At 43.5% G+C, this 20,945-nt stretch overlaps 1 protein-coding gene across 9 annotated transcripts in view; it reads right to left on the bottom strand.

Moving 5' to 3' along the window:
• Nucleotides 1–14,689: 14,689 nt before the first annotated feature.
• The window catches only part of LOC133368398 (opioid-binding protein/cell adhesion molecule), a 919,374-nt gene continuing 913,118 nt past the window's right edge, over nucleotides 14,690–20,945 (bottom strand). For all 9 annotated transcript variants that reach the window (XM_061592598.1, XM_061592595.1, XM_061592591.1 and 6 more), the window contains one exon: nucleotides 14,690–15,313. In XM_061592598.1, coding sequence (XP_061448582.1) covers nucleotides 15,213–15,313 — 101 coding nt within the window. In that variant the 3' untranslated portion in view covers nucleotides 14,690–15,212. The remainder of the gene's footprint in view (nucleotides 15,314–20,945) is intronic.

Consider the following 20,945-nt stretch of genomic DNA (forward strand, 5'->3'; position numbering starts at 1 on the left):
GTACAGTTTACTTTCAATTCATTTGCCTTGTTTTCCACTCTGTCAAACGATGCTCGTGCATTTATTGACTAAATGCTGAATCAAAGAAACAAATCACCTTGATGTTGATTGTACATTTGATTGCATCAAGCATCCAGAGCTGAGTCTAGGGAAGAGCCTAGCATTGTGCACCACTTTCTCCCTCCCGCCTGCATGTTAGCATCAGTCAGACCTGTGCATTAATATTTTGATTTGAGAACTGAAAAACCTGGATGGTAGTTGTGTTGCATTCTCCTTTCCACCATTAGGGCGAATGGGGCACAGCGCTTCCAACCTCTCACTTACTATCTGCCTGCCTTCCTACGTACAACTAGTCAGCTCTGCCTGTCATTGGATCTGGCTTCATCTGTTGTTGGTCTCCCTCCTTTCTGCCCTACCAGTCCTAAATGAACCACCACTACTTACCACTAGGGAAGGAATGATCTGTCCGTGTTGGTTCTCTTCATTTCTCATTTTTCTAATCTTAAATTTGGCTCTCCACATTTTTGTAGCAATTTGTTTTTTTTTTTTTTTTAAAACCTCATGAAAATTCTTCAGCATTTAACGCGAATATCTCCATTTTTGTATGCAGCTTTGACTAATGTGCACATTTTTGAAAACAATGTATCGTAATATAATGCATTATATGTTATTTCCATGGATATATTCATTTTGTGCACACTTTCCCCTAATATATGTGTTTTTGTAAGCCTTACTTGGTTGGCGAACTGCATCAAAAAATTCGGGTAAGTGTGCATTTTGCAGGATGGCCGTGTTTTGGTTCTTACGTTGTTTTGAAAAGTGGGGGTTTGATAAATTTGGTTTTACATGCGAACTGAATCAAATTTCTCCCCCGTCCCTACTTGCCATTAAGAATACCTTTGTGGAAAATTGAGAAACTAATTCGAGCATCACCTGTGGAAATAGCTTAAATGAAAATGTTCTTCGTGTTTCAGTCCCAAGACATGTTTCAGCTTCTCGGACACCATCCGTGTTAACATTAATATGGTTCTTTAGGGATGATAACTTTCTTCAATCTCAAACAGTGTTCGATGTTGTGCTGCATTCACGTTCAGGAGAAAGGCCTGCATTGTCTGTCTTGAATACTGTGAAGTATTGCAATGTCTTGCCTCCCTCTTAAGCAGCAGCCTTATTGTAATTGACTCTTATCTTCTTGCTCACTTAAGAAGGTAGCAGAGAAGGTGGGAGGATGGGAGCAGAGATGACTCCTCTGCAATAACTGCTCCCACCCTCTGGACAACTTGCAGTCTGGCTCCCTCCTGTCAGGTCCCCTTTTGCCATTAGCCAGGTTCCTTCGAGCATTTGCATGCAGGAAGGCTCGAATGCAATTATTATATTGTCAAAAAAAGACTGTGCAATCTAAAATCCATAGTGCTATTTACTTATAATGCTTTACTATTTATTTAGGTAAATAGCCTACTTACATGGGTTGTACACACACACACACATGCATGTGCACATGCACGCACACACACACACACGGAATGTGCTAGAATTCCACCCAATTCCGACTTGGTACCAATATTTTCATTAATTCACTTATTCTCAGTGAGAGAGAGCCAGTGTGGTGTAGTGGTTAGAGTGTTGGACTACACCCTGGGAGCCCAGGGTTGAAATCCCCACACAGCCATGAAGCTCACTGGGTGACCTTGGGCCAGTCACTGCCTCTCAGCCTCAGAATACTGCTTACCATGAAAACCCTATTCATAGGGTCGCCATAAGTCAAAATCAACTTGAAGGCAGTCCATTTCATTTTTTTTTCAGTAATTGGGGATTGGTTTTCCAGAACTCTCCATCAGGCTAGGTGGCAAAAAAGGCAAGGGGGAGGGACCGAAAAGCAAACCCTGACTGAGGGTGAAGCCACAGAGCCTGCATGTATTCAGTGGAACGTGGGAAAAGGTAGCAGCCATTCAAATGAGGCTCTATTACAGGTATCTAACCAGTGGCCCGTATTTGCCCGCCCTCCAAGCATTTCCTGATGTCCCATGAAGTCCCCTAGCAACTTGGCTTCCCCTCTTTTTAAGATAAAATATCCCCCACCTCAGCAGTTGGTTCTGTTGAACCCCACCATCATGCCGGTGAAAGAAGACCTGATAAACAGGAGCAGAGGGGATGTCACCTCTTTTTACCTTTGCAAAAGGGCCCCTTCTCCCTCTCGTGGAATGCCATTGGTTAGAAGGTCTCAGAGAGCCTTAAGAAACAAGAAGAAGTGGTGTTCCTTCTTGTCCCCTCTCTTAAGATATTATAACAATGGTGACCCACCAGAAAGAGAAGGGGGCTATTGCAAAAGAGATTTTGTTTATGCTCCGCAGGCTACCACTAGGGCAGGAGGAAGCAAAAATGCTGCTAAGTGTATGTGTGCATGTGCTGCTAAGTCTGTCCCCTTTGGCTCTCTGTGTGTGTGTAGATGCGTGCAAGCTGCCTCTCTCCTCCCTCTGCTCGGTGTGTCTGGCAGAGCCACAGCATACATTTAAAACACCTCCAATGCACATTTAAAGCACATGACTTTCCCCAAAGAATCATGGGAATTGTAGTTTATTAAGGTTGCTGGGTAGCTCCGTGAGGGGAAAACCACAGATCCCAGAATTCTTTGGGGGAGCCATGTGCTTCAAGTGTGCATTGGATGTGCTTTTGCTGTGGATTGTCAACTCTGTGCGTGAGCTGCTTGTCTCTCCCTCTCTGCTGAGTGTGTGTGTGCTGTGCATGCTCTGTGAGCGCAGGGGCAAGTGTGACATGCAGCCCTCAGAGCAGTGGTGAGTCCTCAGTGTGGTCCTTGAGTGGAGAAAGGTTAGCCATCCCTGCTCTACTTGATGTGATGCAGGTTTCACCTAGGGCTGCCGGGATGAAGCAACACACAATGGTCGACCTTGCCCCCGCTCCCCATTGCTGAAAATATGAAGTCCAGCTGTGACCCAGATCTGTCTCCATCCTTAGGTGAAATGACCAGGTTCCTTGGCAGGTGGAAAAAAAGATAAAGAGAAACAAGGCAGTTTTTAATATTAGCAAAGCTAGGGATTGATCTGGGAGGTGTGCTAAGTAAAAAAAAAAAAGGTCAAAAGAAGACGAACTGGATAGCTTTAGCTCATAGTTGGAGGGAATGTACCCTTGGATAATATAGTTACTCACGTGTGGTGGACCCTTTTTAGCTTCAGTGCCACATTCTCTCATGGGCAACCTTGGGGAGGGGAGGGGACATGTCAGTGGAGGGGAGGGAGGGAACAAGCTGTCCATTTCAGTTCTCTCAGTTTCTCATTTTCCCAATCTTGAATCCAGTTCTCCACAATTCTACAGCAATTTGCCATTATATTATATATAGATTTCTCCTAATAAACCCATTTTTGTTTTGACTAATGTACACATTTTTGCAAGCCATTTCTTATCATATAATGCATTTTTGCATGTAATTTTCACTCATATTTTCACTCATATTTTTATGCACATTTTCCCTTAATAGATGCATTTTTGTAAACACTGGTTGGCAAACTACCTTGCGAAATTCAAGTAAGTGTGAATATCGAAGGATGGTTTTGTCTCACTTCTCATATTGTTTTGGAAAATGCAGATTTGATGTTTATAGCAGGTGCAGCTGGTGTGGAGAGAATCCTCAGGGCTTGGAGGGCCTCATTCCCTCCCCACCCCCCTAGGACTGAGGTTCTAGATAGAGTTGGAAAAGGTTCAGAAGAGGGCAACCAGAATGATCAAGGGGATGGAGCGACTCCCTTACGAGGAAAGGTTGCAGCATTTGGGGCTTTTTAGTTTAGAGAAAAGGCGGGTCAGAGGAGACATGATAGAAGTGTATAAAATTATGCATGGCATTGAGAAAGTGGATAGAGAAAAGTTCTTCTCCCTCTCTCATAATACTAGAACTCATGGACATTCAAAGAAGCTGAATGTTGGAAGATTCAGGACAGACAAAAGAAAGTACTTCTTTACTCAGCGCATAGTTAAACTATGGAATTTGCTCCCACAAGATGCAGTAATGGCCACCAGCTTGGACGGCTTTAAAAGAAGATTAGACAAATTCATGGAGGACAGGGCTATCAATGGCTACTAGCCATGATGGCTGTGCTGTGCCACCCTAGTCAGAGGCAGCATGCTTCTGAAAACCAGTTGCCGGAAGCCTCAGGAGGGGAGAGTGTTCTTGCACTCGGGTCCTGCTTGCGGGCTTCCCCCAGGCACCTGGTTGGCCACTGTGAGAACAGGATGCTGGACTAGATGGGCCACTGGCCTGATCCAGAAGGCTCTTCTTATGTTCTTATGCTCATAGAATCATAGAATGGTGGAGTTGGAAGGGGCCTCTAAGGCCATCAAGTATAACCCCCTGCTCAGCGCAGTAACCAATGTAGCTGTGGCATTGGAGATGCTGTTACAGCAAGTTTCTAAACATGTATGCTTATTAGGAAGCAAGCCTCATTGATTTAAATGTCTGTCTCACTTCAAAGTCAGCATGCTGAGGTTGCCAGCCATTGTGCCATCTATGGAAGATGCCCAAAGACAGAAGAGGAAAGTTTTGCAGCCCCAGCTTATGCTTAGATGGTACTCCCCAAAATCTCCTTTCTCTGTTGCACAATTCAAATCAAGGGGAAAAACAGATACCACACTGTAATCCTTGCTGGTTTTGCAGCATCCAAATAATTTCTCCTAATGGCCAAATTAGATAAGGCTAGTAGAAATGAGTTAAACACCTATTCCTCTTTGATCTCCTTTAATTCCCTCCCCCCTTTGATATCTCATGATAGAGACAGAAACATCTTTAATACTATTACATCTCCGGAAGCATTTCTGGTTTTGGTTTTGTGTTGCTTTTACAGAGGTGTTATTTTTTAAATAATAATAACACTGCGCTAGGTGGTTTGTGGGTTTTTTTGGACAAGGTATCTTTTCTTTATCAGCTCCATTTAACGGGTGTATTTATAGACTAGCTAAAATGAGCTTTCTTGTGCTGGAGGAGAGATAAGAGAAAAAGATTTCATTATGCTGAAGTTTTTCCCTAAAGTGGCATGAGCTAAGTTTCAAGCAAGCCAGGCAGACGGGATTGATAAATGACCAAGGGATGGATTGGCAAACGAGGGGAGCCCATGATGGTGCAGATGGTGGTTGTGTTTGGCAGAGTAGATTGGTTGGTGGAGGACCAGAGCCAAATGGGAATGGAGAAAGATGGGGTGCCTCTGAGTGCGTGTGGCTGGCTGGTGTGGGGAGTGACGGGACGATATGGGGATAGTGTGAAGGGGACGATGAAGGTGGAGAAGAACAGATTGGTGAAATGAGGCTGTGAAAAATGGGGTGGTGGTGGGCCTTCCCTCTGTGGGGGTGCAGAGAGGTGAGGAGAAAGGTTGGCTGTGGCTACAGCATGGAACAGATAAATTGACAGGGACATAAAGAATGGAAAATTAGGTGAAATGATACTGTGGAAGGGGAGCTGATCAATGAACAGGGGTTCCAGGCTACAGGGATCCTAAATAAGTGTATGCATTCCTATTTTCTGGCTCATGTGTACTTCCCCACCAGCCTTTCTTTTGTCCATCTGTCCATTGGTCTGTCCGTCCGTCTGTCCATCTATCCATCTATCTGTCTCTGATTTTACCTGAGCTCTGTGGACCTTTTCAATATAGAAGAACCCACATGTGTCTTAAGGCACTGCTGTTGCTTTGCTTGCAGAGGAAGTCAGAGCACTGGCACACTGGGTTTCAGGCAGGAGTCTCTACCAGCCCTTCCTGGAGATGCTGGGGATTGAACCTGGGACCTTCTGCATGCAAAGCAGTTGCTCTACCACTGAGCTATGATCCTTGACAGATAAATAAGAGCAAAGATGGAAAGATATGATGAGAGTCAGCAAATGGCCAAATGGGGGCAGGATGGTTTCTGGGCAACTGTGGAGGAATTATCTGTCACTTAAAAGGAATGCATAGGGATAAGTTATTGTAGACTCTGGGCTGTCAAGCAAAGGCTCTGCTTCCAAGGCCTGACCCTCCCTTTTCATTATGTGCATCAGATTCTACCCCAGCCTTCCCCAGTCCTCCAGATGTTGTTGAATTTCAGCTCCCATCAGTCCCCACCAGCATGAGCAATGGTCATGGATGATGGAAGTTGTAGTCCAGCAATGTCTGGGAGGCACCAGGTTGGGGAAGGCTGTTTGGTGCAGCCCAAAGCCAAAGGGCTCCTCCTCCCACACACAGCATCTGACTAGCTAGGGAGGCTCTGCCAGAGTTCTTCCCTTTATGCAGCCTAGGTAAAATGGGAGTGAGCAGATGGGGTGGATACAGGGAGGAGTCTGGCAGAACCGCACTTGCTAGCCACATGCTGTGTATGGGTGTGTGCATGTGTGAGTGTGGGTGTGCACGCACGTGTGTGTTTAAAGATCCTTTCTTCTGAGCATGAGCAGCTGAAGCATATGGCAAGCGGGGATCTTCTGTCACTCTTCGCTCTGCAAATATATGGCATCCCAATTTTTTCCAGCCTCTTCCCAGGCAGCCAAAGCAGGGGGATTACTTTGCTCAGTATGCTCCAACAGCAGCAACTGTGTTGGTAGACTGGCTGCTGTTCTGCATTTCCCATAATGCTCCTGGTTTGAGCATCATCCTGGGGCATGGGAGAGGGAATGCCACAACCCCCCCCCCCAAAAAAAAGACAGAGTGTATGTGGAGAATAATTTACAAAATGGCTTTTTCGGGGAGTGTGCAAAAAAGAAAATACTGCTGTGGTTCACACCAGGGAAGATGGGTCATAGAAATGAGCTTTCTGGGAGCTGTCTGGGAGCGTTTTTGTCGTGTGTCATGGTTTGTTCATGAGACAAAGGATAATGGATTAGGGATCCTGGGTAAAGGATAGTACAGGGGTGGGCAAAGTCCAGCCTGTGGGCAAAATTTGGTCTGGAACGGGTCCCAATTTGGCTCACGAGGCCCTTTTTCCCAAAACCACACCCACCTGCCCCACAATTATGTGATGCTGGTGTGGAACAGGTAAAGACGCATCTGGATTGGCTGCACAACTGAGATCTACATGGGGAACTCAATCATGCAGCCAATCCCTGCAGAAAGCAGGCATGTAGTCACTGCCCATCAACTGATACATAGTGACCTCAAGCCTGCAGAACCAGTGGTATTTCAAAGCCCTGCATGGGGCTCTTTGCAAGTCCTGTGTGGTGCTTTGAAGTCTCAATGATCATCATTGGGTGGACTCATCCACCTCACAAATTTGGCCCAAGAGGGTTAGGGGAGAGAAGGATCTGGGCAGATCAGTTGCCCCGCCCCTGGGAAAGGGGATGGAGGAGGATTCGGTTTAACACATTTATACATGGAAATTGGCAGTTCTGACCCAATTGAGCTTTGCTCGCATTGGATTGCCTTTTTTATTGAATGCCTGCTTTTGTCCAAGCTTTTTAAATGAAAAGGCCAGACTAATTATAAGCAAAGTTACATGAAAAAGTATATTATACATAAAGCCTGTATTAAAAAAGACATTTTTTCTGTTGTGGTCCCCACCTCGTAGGGAAGTTTTGCCAAGTGAGGACCATTGGGTCCCACCACTATATTGCTTCAGACAGTTGATGGTTTTTTGAAAAGTCCCTTGGCTGAATGATCTCTTGTTGGCTTAATTTAGTTTAAGAACATAAGTGCCCTGCTGGATTAAGCCAATGGCCCATCTAAGGCAGCATCCTCTTCTCACAGTAGCCATCCAGATGCCTATGGGAAGTCTGCAAGCAAGGCGAGCACAACAATACTCTCCCCACTCGTGATTCCCAGCAACTGGGATTCAGAGGCATCCTGCTTTCAGCAGTGAAAGTACAACATAGACATCATGACTAGTAATCTTATCCTCTATGAATATGCAGAATCGTCTTTTAAAGCCATCCAAGTTTAGTTTAAAGCCACTCAGGTTTGGTGTTTTGATGGCTGTTCTGTAATCATGCATTTTGGGACATTTATTTTCTGCTTGCAATATTTTGATGTTGTGATTGTTGAATTTGGGGGTGGTTTTTCCTTTGTTTACTATTATCTGATTTGTGAGCCACCTTGAGTTCCTTTGGGAAACTAGGCAGGATGGCATTTTAATAATAATATCCAACAAAGTCGTACTCAGAGTAGACCCACTGAAATCAACAGACTGAAGTTTCTCAAGTCACACTACTGAGTACATAGTTGGATATCACCCTAAACATTTGGGGATGCACAAATAGGGAATAAAATATAGTCTTGTATAAAATTTTCCCAAAGGTACAAATTTTGTCAAACTTTATTGATACACTGCACAATCACAACCATCTCTTATTCTTTCTGAATTAGAAAAGGTTACAACTACAATGTAACATGCACAAAATTCAGGTAGTATATTCACCCTTTTTAATACGATTATTGATGGCGGGGGAAAGAGAGAGACTTGACTTTGCTTGAAGAGATAAAAAATAAAATTTAAAAGTATCTCTAGAAGGCAGACAGAATAAAAAATTTAAAGAGCGTTTGAAAATTTGCATTTGATTTCTCTCTCTCTCATAAAGCATTTGAACATTGACAATTAATTTACTATTTTGTTTTTTTTGTTTGTTTCTTTTTCTAAAGGACAAATTGGGTGAAAACAATGTGCACGCCCATAGCTTTGACACAGCTAGAAGAATTGCACCATTGATAAGTTACAGAAGAACTTGTAAGTCTAGCAAAGATAATAAGGACTCTGAAATTTGACAGGTTAACGGTTTCATACACCCAACATGTTTTCCTCACAATTGCACTTATACATTGCACAAGTAACTTGAATGATTAAAAAAAAATAGTCCCCAGTAGCTGGAAATAACAGAAGCAGTTCTTCTACTTTGCGGTGTCATTTCTCTTTGCTTAATTCAAAAAGAATGCGTAGTGAGTCTTTGCCAGGGCTAAGGGAGAGTCTCTATCCTGCAGCCCTGTGCAGTACAGAGCCATAGTAGATGCAATCCCTTTGAAGGAATGCAGAGAAAGAGGCATCAGCATGACTTGCTTTTGAGACAGATCAGATGAATTTTCACTTTAGGTGTCTTGGCCTTGAATCTAGCATATTGGCTATTTTAAAAAAATATAAATTAAGCTTAATAAAAGTTAGTCCTTTGTTTCGTTTAGCTATCTATTCTAGGTATGGGAGCTCAGGTAGGGCTTCCTTGTTCAATTCATTGAAGGGAGACGACCCACAAGGATATTTAATTGCACAGAATGAGCCCTTGTGAACTGAACAGGGAGCCCCATATCAGCAAGAGAGCTTTGTGCATGTATGAATGCACAGGGTACTGTTTCATACTAAATAAGTATGTTTACTAAATATGACCAAGCCTTTATCTGAAAGCGTTGACTATTTATTGCAAATATTCCAGTTTGCATGCAATGGCTCTTAAGATGTTCACAGAGCTCTGTATGAGCTTGCATGGAGCCTCACATGCACGTAGGAACCTCCATGAAGCTTTGGACTGAAGCCTTAATGGATAATATACATCGATCAAATGGTTTTTCTTTCATGCTTCTAAAACTGCAGAGAGTGTTTGTCTTCTACGTGACTGTAGAGTGGATTTCTTGGTTGATTTATTTATTGTAATAGGCTTGGTCTAGGATGCTTGTAGGTATAATGCTTGCCATTTATAAAAGTACACCCCTTTCTTTGGGGAAAAATTGCACTGAAGTTTCCCTTTTTTCCCTCCAAATCTAGAAATGCACAAATGCCTTAAACTCTTGCTGTTATTGGTGGCAGGGCAAATAGATCAGAAGCAATCTCAGTATGAAATCTTTACCTTTCCTGTTCACTTTCTCAGAGCAGATTTTCCAACATGAGCGGCAAAGGCTCTTGTTTTGGCAGCGAGGGTCAGTTCCACCACAAGGCTGTTGCACTCCTTTTTTCTTAATGTGGCAATTAGCGTATCCAAATGTGCATCCACAGCTCTGTGAGAGTGCCAATGACAGATGTTCCATGAAAGCATTTGAGCACCGGAACAAGAGGAAATCCTTTAATCCTTCTTTGGAAGGAGGATTGATTAGCGCAACAACTTGATCAAGAGCTTTATCCAAGTACACACCATCATCTGCTCATATGATCACTTTTCATGTTGATTTACCCCCCCATAAAAGAAGAAATCTATAATTTTGCTGCGTAAGAATTAGCTGCAAACTTGCTCTTAAGCATCAAGAAACCATTCCTGATTATTTTTGTTGGCAACGGAAAAGCAAAGTTGACCTGTTTTTGTCCCACCTTTTTTTTTAATGTTGGGGTGTAAGGATGATTCCATTGGGAGTAATCCAAGTTGTATTCATAACATTATTCCTTCTGCCCCTCCCCATTTGTTATTCTAAAACAGATGGCCCTTGGAGACTTATACTGTATATTTCTGCTTTCTTGCAAGGTGCAAACTGGGGACATTAAACTTCCTGACACAATTTGGAGTGTTTTTCAGACGTGAGACTTACCATTGAGTTTCAACTTCTATTTATATCAATGTCCGGCCATTATCAGTTTGGATGAAAATGCAGATGAGGTATTTGTAATGCCAAGGAGCATTTTGGCCAATGTTGGCTTTGCTTTCCCATTACAAAATGGTTGGAGTGGGGACATAGTTCAGTGGTAGAGCACATGATTTGCTTGCAAAGTGATCCCAGGTTCAATCCCTAACATCTCCAGGTAGGGCTAGGAAAGAATCCTGTCTGAGACTTTGGAGATCCACTGCCGATCACTGAGAAGTCAATGCAAAGCTTTTGTCTTGGTATAAGACAACACCCTATATTCTATGAAGGAAGGGCCCCACTAAGCTTCATGTGCAAAATCTCCTTTGATCCGAAAAGGCTGCAATAATAATAAAAAAGAAACTTACTAGGACTTGTGCTGGTCACTGCTGATATATCCCATTGATTTCAGTGAAACGTACATGTTTATTTTTTCTGGATTAGAATCAATGGCTGCAATCCTGGGTCCAGTTACTTGCACATAGTGCCACTGAAGTGAATGGGCTTTAGCACATGCAACTGCGCTTGTGTCCATTCACAACCAATTGCTGCAAGTTACCAAATGGTACTGCTCCACAATCTCCATTCTTTGAAGTGAAGGCAAACTGGAAGCTTCGTGCAAACCCTCATTGATACCAATGGAGGCCCACGCTTGCTGTGTCGCTCCAAAACACAGCAAAGCTTCGTACTGAGGGACAGTGCATGGAGTTGTCCACCCTCAAAATGCACATTTCTCATAAAGCCAAATACATTGTCCTAAATGCATCCACATAATATTTGCACACACCACACATCAGGCACTTAAAGTGAACTGCTATCAGGCAAACTTTAGTACATGGTGAGTCACCAGCTCTTCAGTGCACGATTCTGGAAGGAATTATCTGCTTTGCTTACAGAAAACAGAATTATCATTATCATTTTATGCTAGGGGTTCTTCTCTTTCTTTCTGCTTGGTTTCATCTCTTCTCCATGGGGCTTGCTTGATATTCTAAGACAAGGTTCTAGAGATAGGCATGCAAAAGCAAGATGATGCTGGTAGAATGGAATTACCTAGGGTTAGCTTTTCAGAACCGATTGCTCGGCGAAAATCCATATTTAAACCCTTGAAAGAATTTCCCAGCAGGATTTCAAACTTCCTTTATTTGCTGCCCTGTTTCTGTCAGTTAAGATGCTTCTTCTATCCACATTGTTACATTCACTCATCCCTTTTGGACTAAAGAGGCTCTTTGTTGCCATGCTTACATCAGGTCACTCCTATGAACAAATAAGCCCTTGAATTTTATCCAGTGACTTCCAGATCCAACTCAAACCCAACAGTTTGTATGGTCAAATCAAACCTGTCATTGATCTAAGTGGACTAGGAACATAGCTTAAATGTGTGTGTGTGTGTAGAGATATAAATATATCAATAATAAAATAATCCAGTAGTATCAACCTGTTGCCAGAGTCAGAACAAACTAAATATCTTCTATATCCTTAAAGGCCAGAGGGAAAGGCCGTCTCCTTGATGAACACACCTGAAGCATCTAGCTGGCTGCTGTTGAAAACAGAACTAAGAGGGGATTTTTCTTCATCCAGCAAAGCAATTCCTGCTGGGACACAAATCCTTTTGCATTAAAAGACACTGCTGCAGATTTCTTGTAGCGGTACAAACGGCATCCAAATGGCTTAATGCTGATGTTGTTCTCTTCATAGTAATGAGATCATGAGTAGCCTTTCTCAATTAAGGTACTTTTCCCTCCTTAGAAGGATGTGTGTGTGTTGAGCTACGTTGCGTGTCATCCCAGTATGGGAAGGAAAGAATATGCTAAAAGTGACAGAGCAATAAATCATTTTTGGAAGCCATGCTCTCCCATTCTCTCTCTCCTTCCTGTTTTTTGTTTTCCCCCAGAAGGGGCCTGACAACTGCTGCTTCTTTTCTTGATATGTGAAGGAAAGCTTGCCACTTTGGGCTGATAAATTAGTTAAGGGAAGCAAAGTCTGTACATTCAGTAATAATGCAGTTATGGTGGATTTGCTTTCATCATTAATCTCAAAACAAAGCCTGACCATCCCAACCTTTTTTTTAAAAAAATGAATATACCACCCAAATGTTTAGTCTTGTATAAGTAAATATCAGACTCTTTGAAATCATCCATGTTTTACATGTAGATAATCTAAACACCTTGAATGGCACATCTTTTAATCATCCATGTAGACCCATTGGGAATCAGCACCAGTCACTTGCCACCCACAAGGTCATTTTAGTGATCCCAAGACATGGCTGTTAGCAGCTCAGTACAGCAGGCATCTTACTTCCTTACCACTTTTCAGATTGATGTCGGGGCTCCCAGTTTTGACTGGTACAGGGTGGTCTCAGGACCATCCTGCTATGAGAAAGTTTCCTAAGAGAGAAAAAATGTTGTATCGGGATACCCTTTTTACTAGTTTTTCCATTTCTTTTCCTACCTAGAAAAGAGCTTGTATGCATAACAGAGGAAATGGCATCAATTCAACATGAAACTAATTGGTTCCCCCTCCCCCCACAGCTGACCTTCATACAATAATGTCAATTTATTCAAGGCATCCCTTCTTGTCCCACTCTGTCCTGGGGCATGGTATGAAAAGGGCGCTGTTTGATATAGGAGTGCTGACCTGTAGATAGAACCTCTCCATGCCATGGCTCACAATGTTGATAGATTTTTGTTTTCAGTCACAAAATAGGTTCTGAAGACATCATATCGTAGAAAACAGGCTTCTGCTCTCCTTGCTGGCATCAGAACTCCTTCTCTGCCTCAGCTTCCAATGCTGTTTTGGGGGGAGTGACTCTTCTTGGTCACTTGTGTGTCCTGTACCCTTCAAGCAAAAGAGTGGGCTGTGCCAGAACCTTCGGAAAACTGAATCCCCAAAGTGAAACAAAATGTTTGACAACCTGGTCCCACCGCTCTGCTTTAGCAAACAGTGACCTGGCAGATCTCTCAGTCATTCTGCAGGACTTCAAGAGGAGGCGACGAGACACAGGAAATCATGTGAATTTTTGTTTTCTCCTTCCCATCTGTTTGCCCCCCCCACACACACACACACCTTCAATGTTAATTGAATACTTGGAAATGAAGTTGGTGTTCAAATCCCCTCTCCTCAACAGGTTCTCAGACAAACACAAGGCAAACGTCTCACCACCACTAAGCAAAGGAATTTGCCGCCACTGGCAGTTTCTGACAGGATGGACTTATAGGAAGACAAAGGGAGAGGTGGGGCAGATTTGGGGCTGGAAAGATTACCAATAACATTGCTATCCCTGGAAACACCAAAGCTTGGGGAATGGATTTCTGGAATGGATGGTGAAATACCTCCCCGTATATTTTTTTTAAAAAAATCAAAACAGCATTTTTAATGGGTTACTTTTAAGGCAATGCTTGGGACTGGACAATTTTAGTTAGGGACAGGCTCATGCCATTGCAAGGAGAGAACATGAAAGAAACCCCCCACCAATTCCCACAGAAGCATCTCGGATCGAGTGCTACTGAATGTTGTGCCTTTGGGTATACTCCTGCTGGATTTTAAAATGTGCCCTATTGTTTTCTGCGCTGCTGGTTCTGACCTCACAGGGACTACCTGACTGCCCTCCCTCTATAGACAAGGATCCCCGCCCTGAAAAAAAAAGAGAGTGAAAAGGCTGCAACAGAATTTCAAAATGATAATGGGTTAAATTAGGAGGAATTTAAAAAGTTTCCTTCATGGAGGTGGGACTCAATAAAGGTGATTATACTGATGGATGGTTGGAAGAATGCATGGGGAGCTGACAAGGGGATATCTGGATTAAAAAGAAAAATACCAGATAATTAAATTGATAGATTAATAAATATGGCAAATAGATGGCTGGAAAGGCAGATGGATGGATAATTAGGTGGATGGGTGAATGGGCAGAACAGCAGTATGATTATCCTGATATATGGGAGATGCATGACTCTCCATTCGGTCAATTTATCTAGCTTGAGGAGTAACTCTGAGTTTAAAAGAGGGGAGGGGCACCCTGGCCTTCCTTTCATGCACTCCCAACAGTGGGACAACTCAATGCTCTTTCTAAATGTGTGAGTGGGCCACCATTACTCCCAGTCCTCATGCTTCCAGTACAATCCATGAATTGGGGTGGGTGGGAGAGGGCAGAAGACTGCACAGGCGGCAGGGATGCAAGTTCATTGAAACATCCACCCAGACGGAAACGAGGTGAAACCAGCGTGTAATCGGACACTTAGAAACAAGAACAGGTATGTACAGTGTTACAGGTAGAAAGAACAATCCTTTTGCTCAAGAGACACAGAGATAATAGGACACTTTTTGACTTGCTTTTCCAGACTTTCTGTTGTGCATTGTCTCTCGGGACCAAGAGGCGACATTCTCCTGGGGCAATTTTGAGTGGGCTCCACTGAGAAATGCTTGACGGTAGAATGAGAGGCTGACCTTTTATAAATAGGGTATAAAGGAGGGGTGGGTGGGTGGGGCTAGGGAAGGAAATGAAGACTAATTCTGCTTCGGGAAATGCCCACGCTTGACCAATCCTCAATGGGTGGTTGACTTGGGAACCCAGTTGCCCTCCCCCTCCCCTCGCCCTCCTGGCAGTATATTCAAGCTGTTGACGGTTGCTGTTGTTTTCACCCCCTCCCACCTCCCCAGCAGTGTGGATGGTTAAAAGTCTGTGGTGTGGGAGAAGCCAGGCGTCATCTGCAAGGACCCTCACTTTTCTTATCAAAACTTGAGAAGGAAATGAGCAAAGAGGGCGCTTGATAGCCAGAGGCAAACCATCGCTCTGGAAGCCGCATTGTTGCCATCATGGACTGCTCCTGGACCTGGATTAAGCAAGAGAGAGGGGGGGGGAGGAAGCTGGTTATTATTATCAGATAAGAGCTGGGGGGGGGAGATTCTAATGCTTTTTTCATGGACATTAAATGAGAGGAAGGATCCAACTAAGTGTTGGAAGGACTGTTTGGAATGGACAGTGCTGGTTCCAGGTTTGGGGTGGGGGCTTTGGGCAAGATGCTTTCAGTGCCCCCCCCCAAAAATACCTGAGCTGTTCCACCTCCTTCTCACCACTTAAGAGAAACTCTGCAGAATCAAGCAAAGGCCCATGTAGTCCAGCATCCTGTTCTCTCAGTGGCCACCAGATGCCCATAATGGGAAGCCTGCAAGCAGGACCTGAGTGCGACAGTGCTCTCCCTGCTAACTATTGCCAGCAGCCGGTATTTCAGAGGCATACTGCCTCTGACAGTGGACAGAGAGCATCAGCATTGTGGCTAGTAGCCATTGATGGCCTTATTCTCCATGCCCTTTCCCTGTGGGCCCAATACACCCAATGGTTCAGACAGCCAGACAGAGAGAGAGAGCATAAGGCAAGTGGAGAAAGCTGCTCTGTTCCCTCACTGTTGCCACTGCTTAAGGAGGGAAGTTGAATGCAGGTAGCAACAGCAACAAGGAGGAGGAGGAGAGCTAGGAGTCTCTGGGCTCAATATGAGCACTCTGCAGGAGTATAGACCTTGCCCAATACCTTCTCCTGGTAGCAGCCCTGGGGATAGGAAGGGTGAGCATCAGAGGACCATCAGATGACTGGGGACTTGGGGCTGAACTTTATTCTATATGGTTGGTGTTGATGTTGTTGGTTATGCATCCAAAATCTTTGGTCAGTGGACTGCAAATTTAAATCAAGCTATTTAAATTGAAACAAGCAACCTCAAACAATAAAAATAAAGGTGTGCATGGTATACATAGAGTAGGCTGCACAAGGAAAAAGTCCTGAGTCTGTAATACAAAGTCAGGCAAGCTGGAGCAATCATATTTGCAACTACATGCACTACTAGAACTGTGCATTACTAGAACTATAGGGCTGGCCGGAGTAGGCAAATGCATGCTTTGCTGGTGGAGGGTCCAGGGATCAATACCAAGCACCTCGAATTGATGAAGCTCTGATAGCAGTTCAGGGGTGGAGGAGAGAACTTTGTCAGGCCACTGGGGCAGTTGGATGAATGGTCCCATTTAACAGATGAAATCCTTTTGAGCATTTGCCAGTATCTTATCTATGTGTTTGTTATCTCATAGGTGTCTTTGCCCAAGCCAAAACCTTCAGTTCAACTAATTGTTTTGCTTTCATTAATTTGGGCAGTAACCTAGGGAAAACACAGACCCTCTTGTTGGTGAAGAATTTCTCTAACTTTGTTGACACACTGAAATTCCTTAGCTGTGCTGCTCTGGTAGGGAAGTTGAAATTCAATGTGGGATTCAGTGGCAACGTATTTTCAGAGGCAACAATAAACCAACATTTAGTAGTATGCGAACAAGCTTTGTGCTTCTGTACTACCTCCTCACCTTTCCTCCTCCAGCATGCCTGTGAGGAGAAACTCTGAAAAGGGCCATCTCTGGTTTGTTTAAAGTTTAAATGTTATAAACAACGTTTTATTGAAACATGCGAGCACAGGATCAAACCATGGCATATGATCCTGGCTTGTTGCAACAAACCTGAGTTACCAGTTCACACATAATGAGAAACTCCAGAAAAGAGATACTTTTAATCTCCTCTTTATAGCCATTGCTGGAGCAGAAGAGATGCTCACTGTTGCCCATTTATGTAGCATAAACTCTGCAGACAAAAGAGTGGGATAAAGAAATGTATGTATGTATGAATGTAAGTTAATGTATTTATATCCCACGCTTTTGCACCTCATACACAGCATGAGAAATACAAAATGAAAATATGTAAAGCAAAACAACAACAAATCCTACTATAGATAAACTAAAGAGTCGCAATCTAAAATATAATACAAAAAAAAATACCACCTGGCAGCAGCAAAACATTAAAAGCTTGTCAAAAGAGAAGTTTTTAGTTTAAAGGAAAAAAAGCCAGAGAGGGAGGCAGACATATCTTAAGAGGAAAGTTATTCCAGAGTTGTCGCACCATCACTAAAAAGGCCCTGTCTCTTGTGCTCACTCTTCCAACCTCCCAATGTGATGGTGCAGAGAGCAAGGCCTTCAAAACTGATCTTAAGAACTGGGTAGGTCTGTGTGGGAGGAGACCTCTCTGTTACTTTGCTGCCTCTCTTCAAACCCTGCCCCCCTGCCCCCCTTGAATGGGTATGCAATATATGGCAGAGCGTGGGCTATTTGGAGAGGGGGCACAAATCATATTTCCCATGTAAGAGACTGTAAGGCAGGGGTGAAGAATCTGTGGCTCTCCAGATGGTGCTGGACTGCACCTCCCGCCATACCTGACCATTGATCATGCTAGCTGGGGATGATGGGAGTTGGAGTCCAAAAACATATCTGCAAGGCTACTGCTGTAAGAAAACATCTTGAAAAAAACATGTGTAGCAGGGATTTGCAAACCTCAGAATAAACTCTCAGCCTAACTTACAGCTGCGCAGCCCCCAAGCTCTGCCCCCTCCTTGCCAATCCCCTCTGCAACAATTAGCAACCAAAGAGGCTGGCAACCCTTTGTGCTGATTGATTCATTAATCTGTAATTTTATAGCAACACTGATTGACTTGGAGTCCTGGAATAGAACACATCTGTGCCAAACTCCTCCCATCTGGAACCCTTTATGGAGTAACTGCTCTTAAATGTTTTACACTCTTGTAGTTTCATTCTCTAGTGAGAGCTTCCCTCTCCTCCTCCCCCCATCCAGTCCTTTCCCCCAGCCTCAGTACATGCAAAGTACTGCTTTCAGTTGTTGTTTAACTAGCTGAATGGCACTTCCCTAATTAAAAATTGATAATGACCACAGCACACGGGTTGACTGCAAAAAGAGACAGTCGCAGTACAGGCTCGGATAATTGTACTGTTGTTCCTTTTTAATACCGGAGGAGATTTCCAGTAACGATGCATTGATTTTTTATTGCATCCCTTTTAAAAAGCGGGGATTCTGGTACCCAGGTTATGAATAACTACTGTAAGTCTCACTCTCCTTGCTCTAGGATCTCTGGATCTATTAAGGCAACACAGAGGTTGTAACTGATGTGCCTGAAGATGCTTTACCTGGTGATTTCAAGGTCCCCTCCCATCCCCCTATTGAAATTAAGCTTGAGAGAAGCATTGCATTGTAGCCATTAGAAGCTGTTGTGTGTGCTAGCTTGCGGTGTGTGGGTATGGTGCCCAAGACTGTTTTTTCTAATTTGCAAATGTGCCCATAGGCCCCAAAAGTTTGTACAACATTGGTGCATAGAAAGTACACAAGTATGAAAAGCACTTATCACTTCTTTTTCTTTCTACATACATGGTGTGTGCTGAATGCTAGGGGTACAAATCATATCAGGCTGATTCAGGGGGATCCAGGCATTGGTTAAGTCAGATTTCCATGGGTCAGGCAGCCCAGAGCAGTCTATAGGTGTCAGGGGGCTGGGCATCAGACAGGCAGGCGAGGTAGGCGAGGCAGGCATTGGGTGGGAAAACCAGCAAAAAGGTGGAGATGTATCTGACTGCCGGCTGTGTCTTCCCAGGAGAAGGTTGGAGTGGGAGGAGGGGTGGACGCCTTTGGCTGTGGGGTGCACTTCTCCAGCCTGACCTTTTCACCTCAACATCACCTGACTCTCCATCCTGTCTGATGCCCCACTCACCTATGAGGATCTAGGTGTCTGCTCAACAGCTGTTGAGTGAAGGCATTGATCTTGTGGGGTACAGCGTGCTCTTATGCATCTGGTTTCTCTTCAGGGAAGCTGTTTGTGAAGGTGCACTTCACAGAACTGAAATGCCCCTGCTCTCAGTTGGGAGGAAGAGGAGACACATTTCCCACCTCCTTCCTGGCCATCTGTTTAATTAGGGGTTGTTGTTGTTGTTTTTAAAAAAATCTTAATAAACATTAGCCCCACCACTCAACCAACTCAGTACTGGATGAGGTGCAGATCATGCCCGGGTTTGCCCAGAGTGGGTTGGCCTGACGGGGGAGGAAGACTGGGGTCCCAAGGTGGATTGGGCGAGCTGTGCAGAGCCATACTAAATTTCTAAGAGGAAATGTCTTTTTAATATATTGTTAAACCACCTTTTAAAAAAATGTTTTTAAAGGTGTTTTGTTTTAATATGTTTTTATGGTTCTTGTGTTTTAATATATTTTGACGTCTGGTTTTATGATGGTTTAAAGTGTTTTTAGTGCTTTTGTTTGCCACCTTGGGCTCCTACTGGGAGAAAGGGTGGGATATAAATCAAATAAATAAATAAATAGACAAATCCTACATAGGACTACAGTGGGTACATCACTAAGTACTGCATGGGAATGCAACCTTTGCATATCCTGGCACACATCGTCTTGAGCCACATCTTTCAGACTAATGGACAGATGAGAATGCAGTTATTCACCATCTGTTGTGCCTTCCGAACATCTTGTTGAAGTTCTTATCACAAAAAAGTACCACAATGTATTGGAAAAAGATGCATTTTGAGAGAGAATGCATATAACAATAAATATTCTGGAGATAATGTTCTTAAAAATACATATATAATTACTTATTTTTGTGGGGGAGTTTGCTGATATTTAACCAAAACCACAACACACAATTTTTCAGGTTAATGCAGTAATGACAGAATAGACTATGAATGAACACATGCAAAATGGCATGGATTGGAAATAGGTTAAATCACACATCCCTTGGTGTCATGCAAGGAGAGTGGGTTGATCGGGCTCAAGGTGCCCAAAAACAGAAGGTGTGGTCACTTAGATTTAGAGATACACACATTCCAAAGAACAGTCTTTTCCAATGGTCCCATGGTAGGACTCACACGGACACAGAATATCTGAAAGGACCTAGGGAGCAAAGGAATCCAAAGGTGATCCTTACTGGATAAGCTTGCTTCTCATTATTTTATTTGCATTTCAAACTACAAACATCCACTTGAATTAAATTGTACCACTGATGCCCGCAAAAGCCAAAAAATGTACAAAGATGACACCTTCACTGATGTGCCCCTGTTCAGGCCTCTCCAATCAGTTCCAGCCCTTGGCCTTAGAAGTGGAATCTAAAAGTCCTACCTGTTCTGAAAAGTTTCTTTTTTGGGGGGGAAGGCTCCAAATACTTAGTTAAATGTCCTTCTCCATTTCATTGCCCATGAATAAAAAAAGGCACTGGGTTGCATCCAATGTTAGTCTTTTTGGAGTAGATCCATTCCAAATAATGTGCACAACTAACCAAGGCCCACTCATTTGAATGTGTTTACTCTGAGCATAACTTAGTTGGATGCAACCCACTGAACAGAATTTCAAGCTGCAATTTTTGCATAGCTATAGTAGAGCTCGGCTGAAATTTCTTAAAAAAGAATTCTTTGAGAATTTTCTTTTTTGGGATGCTCATCGTTGGGATACAGGTTGTTTGTCCCGCTTACCTTACTTTCATTGTGGCCAAGGGATGTTGGTTAATGCCCTTTCTTTCATTCTGCAAATCATCGCTCTGGTGGTCTGCACTGTGCAGCCTTGCTGAGTGCCTGTGTTTCCTGAAACCCTGCAATATC

This window comes from Rhineura floridana, chromosome 12, assembly GCF_030035675.1.
Source record: "Rhineura floridana isolate rRhiFlo1 chromosome 12, rRhiFlo1.hap2, whole genome shotgun sequence".
In the NCBI taxonomy this organism is placed as follows: domain Eukaryota; kingdom Metazoa; phylum Chordata; class Lepidosauria; order Squamata; family Rhineuridae; genus Rhineura; species Rhineura floridana.